The sequence below is a fragment of the Lissotriton helveticus genome, chromosome 9, assembly GCF_964261635.1.
Source record: "Lissotriton helveticus chromosome 9, aLisHel1.1, whole genome shotgun sequence".
Classification (NCBI taxonomy): domain Eukaryota; kingdom Metazoa; phylum Chordata; class Amphibia; order Caudata; family Salamandridae; genus Lissotriton; species Lissotriton helveticus.
Window position 1 is genome coordinate 540,839,724 of NC_136070.1, and position 12,764 is coordinate 540,852,487.

A 12,764-nucleotide genomic window follows, 5' to 3' on the forward strand; every position below is an offset into this window, starting at 1 on the left:
AATGCTGAGGTTGATGATTTAGCTCTTGTAGAATGAGCCCTTATGCCCTCTGGTGGTTCCTTACCGGCCAAAGAGTAGCAGATCTTTATACAGAGGACGATCCATCTTGACAAGGTTCTTTTATGAACCACTCTTCCTCTTTTGCAACCAGCAAACCCAATGAAGAGCTGGTCAGTCTTTAGATCTGTCCAGGTAAAAGGATAGCGCCCTCTTGGGGCCCAGACGGTGTAACCTCTCCTCCTCCTTGGAAGGGTGTGGGGGAGGATAAAAGGTAGGAAGGGTAATGGATTGACCAAGGTGGAAAGGAGTAACCACCTTTGGAAGAAAAGCAGCCCTGGTCCTAAGAACCATTTGATCAGCATGAATGGTCAAGAATGGGGGCTTGGAACTAAGAGCTTGAAGCTCACTTACCCTCCTTGCAGAGGTTATTGCAACGAGGAAGACTGTCTTAAGAGTCAAAAGCCTCAAAGGACATTTGTGAAGAGGCTCAAAGGGAGCCCCCATCAAAAAGGTCAAGACAAGATTTAAGTCCCACTGAGGCACAATAAAAGGAACAGGAGGGAACTTATTTGTGAGGCCCTTTAAAAACCTTAAAACTACAGGAGATTTGAAAAGAGATGGCTGATCAGGCAAACAGAGAAATGCCGACAGCGCAAAAAAATAGCCCTTAACTGTGGCAACAGCCAGCCCTTGCTGCGCCAGAGAAAGGGCAAACTGGAGAACATCAGACAAATGGGCTCTGAAAGGGTCAATAGATTTCCCTGCACACCTAGGGCTAGATGTAGGTAATCTGATTTTACCGATTCTTAAATACCGAATTTTACCGATTCTGTATTCAAAAATCGGAAAATGAGATGTAGGGGAAAATTCGGTATTTTTTACCGAATCGGTAAAAATCGGTATTGGAAAATCGGAAATTACCGAATCGGTATTTACCGAATCGGTATTTACCGAATCGGTATTCCCAATGCATTCCTATTGGCCATTTGGCCCATAGGAATGCATTGGAAATACCGATTCGGTAAATACCGAATCGGTAAATACCGAATCGGTAAATACCGAATAGGACAGCAAGCAAAAGTGAAACTTAACACAACAGCCAATCAGGTGCAACCACCCTCCCCCTTCCTAGCAGGAAGTGGCTACACAGGCAGCTGCAAGTAATTAGAAGGTTCTGGAGAGGCAGTTGGAGCAGAGAGACTGGGAGCAGCAGCAGACAGAGTTTGTGCACTTTCAAATTAAAACATGGCAAGCAGCAAGGACACAGAGCAGGCTGAAAGGAAAAGAAAGCTCAAATTCAGCAGCATGGAGCTACAGGTCCTTGTTGAGGAGGTGGTTAAGGTTCACCACAGACTTTTTGGGAAGCAGTCCTTAACAGTTCCAGAATCAGCAAAAAGGAAGATTTGGCTGGAAATCCTGGAGAAAGTGAATGCAGTGGGAGTGACCACCAGAGTCACTGAAGATTTAAAAAAGAGGTTCTATGACCTAAGGAGCTCACAAAAAAGAAATTGGCTGACCACCACAAACAGGCCTCCCAAACAGGTGGTGGAAAGAACACTGCACCCCCCCTCACCGACCTGGAGGAGATGGTAGCCACAACCCTGGAGCATGAAAGCAATCCCCCCCTCACACCCTCATCCATCCCTCACCCCTTGCAGCTAAGTTACCCCAGTCCCAGGGTGTCTGTGCCAAACTGTAGCAATGCATCATGGTACACGTAGTCAGTTAATGAAAGAGCATGTCACACAGCACTGTAACCACCAAGTTATTCAACTGAATGCATACATAATGAAGGGCAGGCAGCATGTACTAAGTGCAATTACATATGTTTAATTGAAGTGGCAGTGAGACATTTGCACCCAGCTGATATGTGCTCATATGTCCACAGGTCACACATCCAGAAGGCAGTCTGAGGAGGCAGAAGGCACAGCACCCGAGAGGGATGACAGTCATGAGCCAGGTCCCAGTGCTTCACAGGACACAGGTGTTCCGAGTGGGCAGGCACCTTCCCAAGAACCTGACGTCAGTGAGGAAATGCCGGCCTCCCCAATAACAACACAGTCCCCACTCTTGCTATCATCACCTGAAATGCCAGCATCCCTGGAGGTAGAAACACCTGCTGCACACCCTAGCAGGAGGCATGTTGTTTCCCCACTGCTGGAAATGGAGACAGCTGCTGGTGAAATGGTGGGTGAAGACTCACACAACTTGGCTGGAGCTGCCATCTCTGTCACACTGCAGCCCAGCACAGGGCCTGTACCAAGTACCACTAGAAGGCGCACAGTACAAGGAAGGAGTGTAGGTGCACGTGGGGAGGGGTCCAGTGTCTTCCAAGGCCTGGAGGGATCCATGGTCAGGATTCAGAGGATGCAGGGCAAGGGCATCATGGCCTGTCAAAGACAAATGTGAAACCTCAACATCAACATGCAGGAAATTGGCAAGGGCATAAAAGAGCTGGTGGAAGTGAACAGGAGCATGGCAACAGGCATACAGCAACTGTGCACAAAACTTGACTCTGAAATTACTTCAAGGCGCAGGGACAAGCAGCATGCAGAGAGAACTGAGAAATCCATACACCGCCTGGCAACAGCCACATCCCTGCTATGCAGACGTAGCATGAATAGTCAGGAAGTCCTGACTAATAACATCAATCAGCTCACTAGGGGCATAGCCGGAATGACCGGTGCGCTGTAGGCTCTACTCAATGCCCAGAGTGCACAAACTGCTGCCATTGATGTGCCGGTCACTGAAGGTAGCACCAGTAGGAGCAGCACGGCAAGCCCCCATGTCGTAGAGACAAGGAGGAGCAGCAGGCGACAGGGTGAGGCTACAGGCCAAACGCCCAGTGAACAGGTTGAGCCACAAACACCTGCTAGTGCAAAGCGTGGCCGTAAATGAACAGTTGATAACATGGCCTACTGCCATTGGACATTCTAATCATGGGTCAAAAAGTTAAAGTTGCACATTTGTGCCATTTAAACCTGCCTAGTGACAATATACAACTATGGTGGGTGGATTCAACACCTGTGTGTGTGTGTTTGCTCACTGTGAGCATTGCTGTGAAATGCTTAGTGTTGCACTTTTGTTCTTTGACATACCTGGAAATATACAAAATTAAACAAAAGCTTGTGCTTTCAATATAGGTTTCAGTGTCATCACTCACTCAGAAATAGTTGCGTGTTATTTCCTCACGTCTGTATCTGCCATCACTTGGTGTTGACACTCCAGCAGGTTGTGTTTCAGGCACAGCAATGTCGTCGTCATGATCCTCATAGTCTGACAACTCCACCTCAGTACCCCTCTTTACAGCGAGATTGTGCAACATAGCACAGGCAGCAATGATCTTACAGCAGGTGATGGGGGTATACTGCCTTGCACCTCCGCTCTTGTGCAAGCATCTGAACCTGCTTTTCCAGATGCCAAATGTTCTCTCAACAACATTGGGTGTGCTCTTGTGTGCCCGGTTATATCTCCTTTGGCTGGGTGTTGAGGGGTTGAGGTAGGGGGTGAGTATGAAGGAGCGGAGGGCATATGCACTGTCTCCTAAAAGAAAATGGGTATGATTTATTCACATGCATACTTGTACTGCTTACTGCAATAGGTCTTATAGGGGTCGCACAACTGTGTCTTACCTAGGAGGTATCCTTCACCAAATTCACCTGCAGTCAGCCGTGCATAGATGCCACTGTTTTGAAATATATAGGAGTCATGGGTACTCCCAGGGAATTTTGCCACAAGGTCAGTGATGGCGAACTTTGCATTGCAGATCACCTGCACATTGATGGTGTGGGTGGACTTCCTATTCCTGTAGATGTATTCTGTGGCAGCTGGGGTACAAATGGGAATGTGCGTGCCATCAATGCAGCCAATGATATTAGGGAAACGTGCCATCTGGTAGAAGTCTGATTTTGTTTGGACCAGTTCAGCATGGGTTGCAGGAAATTAAATGTAATGCTCCATCCTCTGTAACATTGCGTCAAGGAATTTGTGGAAAAACCTTGACAGGCTGCTCTGGGTCACCCCACCTACCGCAGCAACCACACTCTGATAGCTCCCAGAGGCAAGCAGGTGTAGGCTGCACAGCACCTGCACATGGGGAGGAATAGCGTGTGCCCTTGGGGTAGTGTGATCCAACAGTGGGTGGAGGTCCCTGATGAGGTCAGTGATGGTGTCTGGGGCCAACCTGTACCTCTGGAGTATCTCTGCCTCTGTGAGCATGAACAGGGTTATCCTCTGTCTGTAGACCTGCTCCTCTCTCTGCCATTCCCTCTCCCCTTCCACCTGTAGCCTTAGCCGTCTTGCAATCACATAAAATGCCGCCATTGTGCAAGAAGAATTACATTTTGGGTCCATTTTTATAGGTTGCACCTGTTTACCACCTGATTCCAATCCATGGTAAATACCGACTCTTAAATACCGAATTTCAAGCAAATTCGGTATTTCAGAGCTTCCCTACATCTCAATATCCATTTTTACCGCCTTATTATTTACCGATTCGGTAATTTACCGATTCGGTAATTTACCGATTCGGTAAATATTACGGATTCGGTAAATTTACCGATTCGCAAACCTTTGCGATTCGGTAAATTTACCGATTCAGTAATATTTCCGATTCGGTATTTTACCGAGTCGGTAACTTTACCGATTCGGTAAATTTACCGATTCGGATGATTTTCGATCTCCTACATGCCGAAAGCTAAATACCGGTCGGTAACGGCCGAAAATACAGATTTTCGGCCGTTACCGACCGGTAAAGGCCTTCCTACATCTGGCCCCAAGTGACAAATTTTGACCATCTATGAGAATAGATGGACTTAGTGAAGTCACGCCTGGCTGACAACATGACATCCACCACGTCAGGCGGGAGAGAAAAGAAATTCAGGTTGCCCCGTTCAATCTCCAGGCATGAAGGTGCAATGTCTGGAGGTGGGGGTGTAGAGCCTGCCCCTCCATCTGAGAGAGGAGGTCTGCCCTGAGAGGGAGACGGAGCGGCAGGTGAGAGGAGAGGTGGAGAAGATCTGTATACCACACCCTTCTTGGCCAGTCCGGGGCGACCAATATGACTTGGGCCCGGTCTTGGCGAATCTTCCTCAGAACCCGAGGAATTAAGGGTATGGGAGGAAACGCGTAAAGGAGTTGATTTCCCCAACTCAACTGAAACCCGTCCCCCAAGGCTCCTTGCAACGGATACTGGAAACTGCAGAATGAGAGGCAGTGAGCATTCTCGCGAGTGGCGAACAGGTCCACCTGAGGAGTCCCCCACGTCCGAAAGACGTGACAAACCACCTCCGGGTGAAGCCTCCACTCGTGGTCGGCCGAGAACTGCCGACTGAGACTGCCTGCACGCACGTTCAGAACTCCGGCCAAATGATTCGCCATCAGACAAATCTGTTGGTCCTGAACCAGAGACGCAGAGCCTCTCTGCATAGACACTGCGACCCCACTCCTACCTGCTTGTTGATGTCCGTCAGCACCTGGACCGAACGACCGCGAAGGGAAGGGAGGAAGGCCTTGAGCTCCAAACGTATCGCCCACAATTCTAGAAGGTTGATGTGAAGCAACCTTTCCTCTGGAGACCAAAGACCCTTGACCTCCAGATCCCCCAGATGAGCACCCCACCCTAGAGTGGATGCATCCGTTATTACTGTGGCCACCGGAGGAGGCAGCTGAAAAGGCTTCCCCTGAGACAGGTTGCCTTCCACGCCCCACCAAGACAGATCTGCCGCATTTTCTCTGGAGATCCTCACTGACTCCCTGAGATCTCCGTTCTGTTGATACCACTGCCTGCGGAGACACCACTGGAGCGCCCTCATGTGCCAGCGTGCATGGTTGACCAACAGAATGCAGGAAGCCATCAGACCGAGCAGACGAAGAACCTTCAGGACTGGAACGACCGCTCCATTGTAAAATAAAGGAATCATTTCCTGTATGTCACGAATCCTTTGAGGAGGAGGGAATGCGTGACATACAGTTGTGTCCAGTACAGCACCTATGAACAGGTTGCGCTGGGAGGGCACCAGGTGAGACTTGGGAACATTTATCAAAAAACCCAACCTGTACAACAACTGGGTTGTCTCTCGCAGATGAGGAGCACTCTCTCTGACGACTCTGCTTTGATCAGCCAGTCGTCCAAATAAGGGAATACTGGAATACTGGAATCCCCGACCTTCTGAGATGCGTCGCCACCACTGCCATCACCTTGGTGAAGACTTTGTGCGATCCCACCGTAAAACGGAGATACTTCCTGTGCGACTTCAGGATTGGGATGTGAAAGTACGCATCCTGCAAGTCGAGTGACACCATCCAGTCTTCTTCTAGCAGCGCTTGAAGAACCTGAGCAAGGGTGAGCATCTTGAACTTCTCCTGTTTCAGATAGAGATTCAAGATCCTGAGATCCAGGATTGGACGAAGTCTGCCATCCTTCTTGGGTATCAGGAAATACCGGGAGTAGCATCCCTGACCCCTTTCCTGCTCTGGGACCACCTCTATCGCACCCTTTCGTAACAAAGTCAACACTTCCTCCTGTAGAAGTAACAGATGTTCCTCGGTGCAAAAACCTTGGCAAGGCGGGTAATTGGGAGGGAATTCCCGAAAGGGAAGGGCATACCCATTTTCTACAAGATTGAGAACCCAAAGATCTGATGTAACCGATTCCCAATCATGTAGAAAATGGGTAAGGCGACCCCCCCCACCGGACCCACATGATCCTGAATGGCGGATCTAGGACTGCTTTTCTGAGGCAGGGGGGTTCGAGAAAGTGGAGGAGGAAGAGGCTTGACGTCCACGAGGACGCGCTCTTTGCTTTCCCCTGTATGACCTGTACATGGAATTTTGCTGCTGCTGCTGTTGTTGCTGTTGCTGCTGACCTTGTCGGTAATTCCGAAAGGAAGAGCGACCAAAACCCCTGAATCTCTTGTTGGTCGAAGAGCCCCTGATCTGGAGACCTAAAGATTTAGCAGTTGCCCTACTGTCTTTAAATCTCTAAAGGGCCGCATCAGCTTTCTTCCCAAAGAGGCCAGATCCATCAAACGGAAGATCCAGTAAATTCGCCTGAACATCCGCTGAAAAGTCTGAGGATTTCAGCCAAGCTGATCTTCTAGTGGCGACAGCAGTGCCCATGATACGCGCCACAGAGTCCGCAGTGTCCAGACCACTCTGTATAACTTGGCGAGCCACTGCCTGTGTATCCGAAATCACCTCCTCAAAATCCTTCCTGTTGGCATCAGGAACCTTAGGAGTTAGAACACGCAAGGAATCCATAAGGGCATGCACATATCTCCCCATAAGACAAGTGGCATTAGTCGACTTCAACGCCATGCTTGCAGAGGAGAAGGTCTTTTTAGCAACCTGATCCTGTTTCTTTGCCTCTTTTTCACAAGGAACCTGGGGAAAGGCACTTACATTCTTTTTAGAGCAAGCCGCTTGAATGACTAGGCTCTCTGGTGAAGGATGAGAAGTCAAAAAAACAGGGTCTTCAGGTGCAACCCTGTACCTTCTTGCCACACTCTTAGATACTGCAGGGGCTGACAGTGGTTTCTTCCACACTTCCAAAATGGGCTCTGTCAAGGCGTCATTAAATGGAAGCAATGGCTCTACCACAGAACTAGGAGAATGAAAAACCTCAGTGAGAATTGGCCGAAGCCTGCCATCCTTTTTGGGGATCAGGAAATACCGTGAGTAGCACCCCTGACCCCTTTCCTGCTCTGGAACCACCTCTATCGCACCTTTTCGAAACAGTGCCAGGACTTCTTCCTGCAGGAGAAGCAGGTGGTCCTCCGAACAATAACCCTGGCAAGGAGGGTAATTTGGGGGAAACTCCCGAAAGGGAAGAGCATACTGTGAGAAGTTGGCCTGATATATAGTGCTCACTATTCTAGTGATCACTTTGTATCATACCAAACAACCCTTATTGATGATTGGTTGTAAGTCAACCTTTTAGACCAGCTATCCTAGTAGCATGGACACGAGCAGTCTTCAGGCTAAACTCTAGAGGGCGTGTTAAGCCAGCTGTTTTACCATCACATATACCCCTTGAACGGATCACTGAAAGAATATCGACTACCACAATATCGAGTACCCAAAATATCGAGGTGAAAATATCTACTACAAAAATATCGAGTTTGTATGTACAAACAGGTAAGTACAAAAATATCGACTACAAAATATCGTTTACAAAAATATCGTTGTAAAAAATATCGACTTTACTAAAAACAATGTTTAATTACATTAATATAAAAAATTAATTACTAAAATATAATTAACATTACTTAAAATAACTTTTAATAATTAAATATTTAATGAAAGTAAAAAAATAAATATATTTTTAATCATATTTCTTAAAACATATATATATAGTAACAACATTTAATTAAATAATAGGCAATATTGTATATGTACCCCAAAAACCCAAAACTGACCCTGAACCCTAAAAATAAACCTTTACCCAAAAACTAAAAACTGACCCTGAACCCTAAAATTAACCCTTTACCCAAAAACTGAAAACTGACCCTGAACCCTAAAAATACCCCTTTACCCAAAAACTGAAAACTGACCCTGAACCCTAAAAATACCCCTTGACCCAAAAACTGAAAACTGACCCTGAACCCTAAAAATACCCCTTTACCCAAAAACTGAAAACTGACCCTGAACCCTAAAAATACCCCTTTACCCAAAAACTGAAAACTGACCCTGAACCCTAAAAATACCCCTTTACCCAAAAACTAAAAACTGACCCTGAACCCAAAAAATACCCCTTTACCCAAAAACTGAAAACTGACCCTGAACCCTAAAAATACCCCTTTACCCAAAAACTGAAAACTGACCCTGAACCCTAAAAATACCCCTTTACCCAAAAACTAAAAACTGACCCTGAACCCTAAAAATACTCCTTTACCCAAAAACTGAAAACTGACCCTGAACCCTAAAAATACCCCTTTACCCAAAAACTGAAAACTGACCCTGAACCCTAAAAATACCCCTTTACCCAAAAACTAAAAACTGACCCTGAACCCTAAAAATACCCCTTTCATTTAACATAATTAGCAATTAATCAATTAAATAAAATTAATTACCAATTACATTTTAATTAATTAACAAACATTTTTTAATTAACAATTAATTAAATATTACTACCAATTATTAAATTAACATATTTAATTAATTATAATTAAATTACTTCCCACCCTATTCCCCTATAAACCCACAACCCGCTAGAGAAAATACATTATTTTAATTGACATAATTAGCAATTAATCAATTAAATAAAATTAATTACCAATTAAATTTTAAATAATTAACATATATTATTTAATTACCAATTAATTAATTATTACTACCAATTAATAAATTTACATATTTAATTAATTATAATTAAATTACTTCCCACCCTATTCCCCTATAAACCCACAACCCGCTACAGAATTAAATTACACAATAATTAAAAAAATAATTAATTAAAAAAAATAATAAAATAAATTGACACTTTTCACACATATTATAACATAAACACACTATAAATAATTAAATATTATTTAAAAAACTATATTTTTTACTATCTAGATTATATACTTGGATATTTTCACTGTCTATATTATTTACAGTCGATATTACTTCACTTACCTTAAAAACGATATTTTGGCTGTCGATATTCTGTCTAGTCGATATTTTCTCCAAACGATATTTAAAACTCGATATTCTGTCCAGACGATATTTTGGAGTCGATATTATGTCTGTGCACCCCCTTGAACACCAAGTGAAAGGACACCACACAAGTTGTTATGAAAATAAAGGATATTTATGTATAACAAGTCTACCCTGAACTCTTTATGAGTCAGGGAGCTAAGCACAATACAAAACTCTTAAGAAAATACTTTAAGTTGCACAATTTACACAAATGCCCGAGGGGCACGAAAAACCATATACACAAAAAGTGGAATGCGAAATGCTAGCAGGTAAGTAACAAGATCCAGAGGCTTCAGGATCGCTAGGACTACACTACTGAACCTTAAGATTACGAGCAGGAGGTCTAGGGAGATCGTGTGCAGAGTGTGCACTCTCACGCGGGATGCGGGAAGAAGTCTATGGATGCTAGCATTTCTAAAGTTACTGTTTCCGGACGAATCCGACTAGATAGACTGAAAACGAAAAAGGATCTGGACACTTGGAGAGTGAACCTGTGCTGGAGTACCGAAATACTCAAGTTACCTAGCCCAGGGGCCGCGGCTGCATAGGGTTCAAAAGACGTCGGGAATCCTCGTTGAAGTCTATGGAGCCTGAGAGAAGAAGTTGCTGGCAGGCGACCAGTGAAGATGTTCGGTGTGATCCAAGGCTGGATCAGTGAAGGAGGCGACCTGAAAGCAGAGGGGACTCAGTTCTTAATCACTAGCCAGTGATTATGTGGGCACCAGGATGGCACCGGATGAAGTCATCTCGACCAGGTGAGTGAGCGACGCTGGACTCTGCAGTCACACGGGCTAGGAGGCGTTGTCGGCGTCCAGGCTGGAGGAGCGAGCTGTCCCACGAGGCTGTTGGCTGTCGGCGATGCTGGACCCAGATTTGAGCAACAAACCTTGGCAAAGGCAAGCCCACGCGGTGGAGTCAAGATGGCGTCTGGAGTGGACCAGGAGGGTCCGGGGTGCTCCTCTCTTGGAAGGGAGCAAGGGCCAGTCTGGAGCAACCAGACCAGCGGTGAAATCGTCGTGGTACGTCGTCAAGAGGGTCACTAGCCAACGGGCAAGTGACCGGACAATGTGGCAAGCAGCAAAGAAGCAGAAGGGCCCCACGCAGATCTCGTGGATGCTGGGAGGCTGGACTTCGGTGCTGGAGCTGCTTAGGGTTAGGGCTTCTCAAACCCCAGTGCACTTACTCGAGGGTCTCTCGGGGGTCGTGCTGGAGAAGCGTCGTGCAGGTCTTGAAGATGGCCGGTCCCACGGGTCTCGTCGCACCCACGAATCTCAGCTGTGCTGGATGATGTAGGTAGAGGTCAGAGATGGCAGGGAATCCGGGTCTCGTCGAGCTGGGCAGTCTTGATCCGGAGGATGGACTTACAGCAAACCGCAAGAGCTTCGATGGTGCCTGCTGGTGCAGGGTGGCTACTCCTTAGCCACAAGGGAGAGTCTTCAGAAGAGTCAAGAGTTCCTTTCGTGGAAAGTAGTTTCAAGATTCAGAATGATCTAATTTGGGAAGGGGGCCTGCTCCTACCTTTTTCGTAAGAAAAGGGGCTGGCACGCGACTAGGTCCTGCCCTAGGGGTGGGACCAGGAGGGGATGGTTACACCCCTCTCCTTTGTCCGGTCTCTCCCCAGCTCAGGGGCTGGTGTGCCCCAGGAACTGGTTTGAGCCGGCATATGCACAGTGAGCACCGGGGTGCCACTTGCAGTCACCTTCCTTTCAGCCCTGCCTACCTGGGATACAAAAAATCCTGTCTGGGATGGTGCTAGCACCGCCCCTGACAGGAAACCCTTTGTCCAGGCCTCCATTGCTGGAAGGACTCCCAGCAGCAGGAGGGCAGACTTGTGTCTCGGTGGCAGCATCCATTTTGTGGAGCTGAGGCTATGTCTGACTTTAACCGGGGTTCACAGTTACATACATGTCGTGTCCCTCTAGAAGGGTGGAATGCTAACCCCGTCGCCAGAATTGGCGAGGGATTAGTATTCCAATTCGTATGACACCTTACTCGACATGTTTTGATAAAGCTATACCAAAGTTAGCATTTAACCGCGAGGATTATAATGCACTTAAGAGTATATGGTATAGCGTTATCATGGAACAGCTATTTGGACTTGGTTCCGCAAGCTGCAAACGGGCTCAGCTCATGCCAGAGCACCATCTCACATAATTCCAAGCACTCTGCCTTCAGGATTGATAAGGCCTTCCATAGGAGTGACTGATAGGAATATATGTGCCCATTTTAGGGTTAGATATAGGAATACTATATCTAAAGCAAAGGGTGTTTACACCACCTTGCCCCAGCTGTCGTGCAGCCAGTTGTGTCTGTTTGGGTGGCCAGCCAGGGGTGGCATAATACATGCTTCAGCCCCTGGTAGGCCCTGGGTACACCTATGCCCTGGATACCTAAGGTATGCTGTACAGGGACTGATACGGTGGCCCAGTACCAATTGGTAAAATGCACCTAAGGTACATGGTTGTAATTTAGAGAGAGAACAGCTAGGCTGTGGGTCTGATTAGCAGGCCCACAGCCAGGGAAAGTCGTAAATCAGTGAAGCAAAAAGCAAAAATCTGGGGTGGCCATGGGATTGCAGACCCCACTCTCCTACATAACCCCCCCCCCAAACTTAGGGACATTAAACTAACCTTGACCAGGTGAGTCTTCTTGCTCTAAGTGGAAGTACCTGGAGAGACCATCTGTATTACCATGGTCAGTTCCTGGGCGGTGCTCCACTGTAAAGTCCATCCCCTGTAGGGAAATGGACCACCTAAGAAGTTTGGGGTTTTCACCCTTCATTTGATTTAGCCATAAGAGGGGCTTATGGTCGGTCTGAACTTTGAAGTGAGTACCAAACAAGTATGGCCTCAACTTCTTCAGGGCCCAAACCACAGCAAAGGCCTCCCTCTCAATAGCTGACCAACGTTTCTCTCTAGGGGTCAGCCTTCTGCTTATAAAAGCAATGGGCTGGTCATGACCATCAATATTCAGCTGAGATAGAACAGCTCCCACACCCAACTCAGAAGCATCTGTTTGGACAATGAATGGCTTGGAGTAGTCTGGACTCTTGAGAATAGGTGCAGTGCACATGGCCTGCTTTA

At 46.8% G+C, this 12,764-nt stretch overlaps 1 protein-coding gene across 10 annotated transcripts in view; it reads right to left on the minus strand.

Annotated features, from left to right (window-relative positions):
• The window catches only part of LOC144781519 (uncharacterized), a 2,047,367-nt gene that overhangs the window by 158,740 nt on the left and 1,875,863 nt on the right, over positions 1-12,764 (minus strand). The window contains exon 39 of one of the 10 annotated variants that reach the window (XM_078660414.1): positions 1,824-2,390. The exons of the other annotated variants lie outside the window; for them this stretch is intronic. Coding sequence (XP_078516540.1) covers positions 2,361-2,390 — 30 coding nt within the window. The 3' untranslated portion in view covers positions 1,824-2,360. Of the gene's footprint in view, positions 1-1,823; positions 2,391-12,764 lie in introns of those variants that run through there. 10 annotated transcript variants of the gene reach the window in all.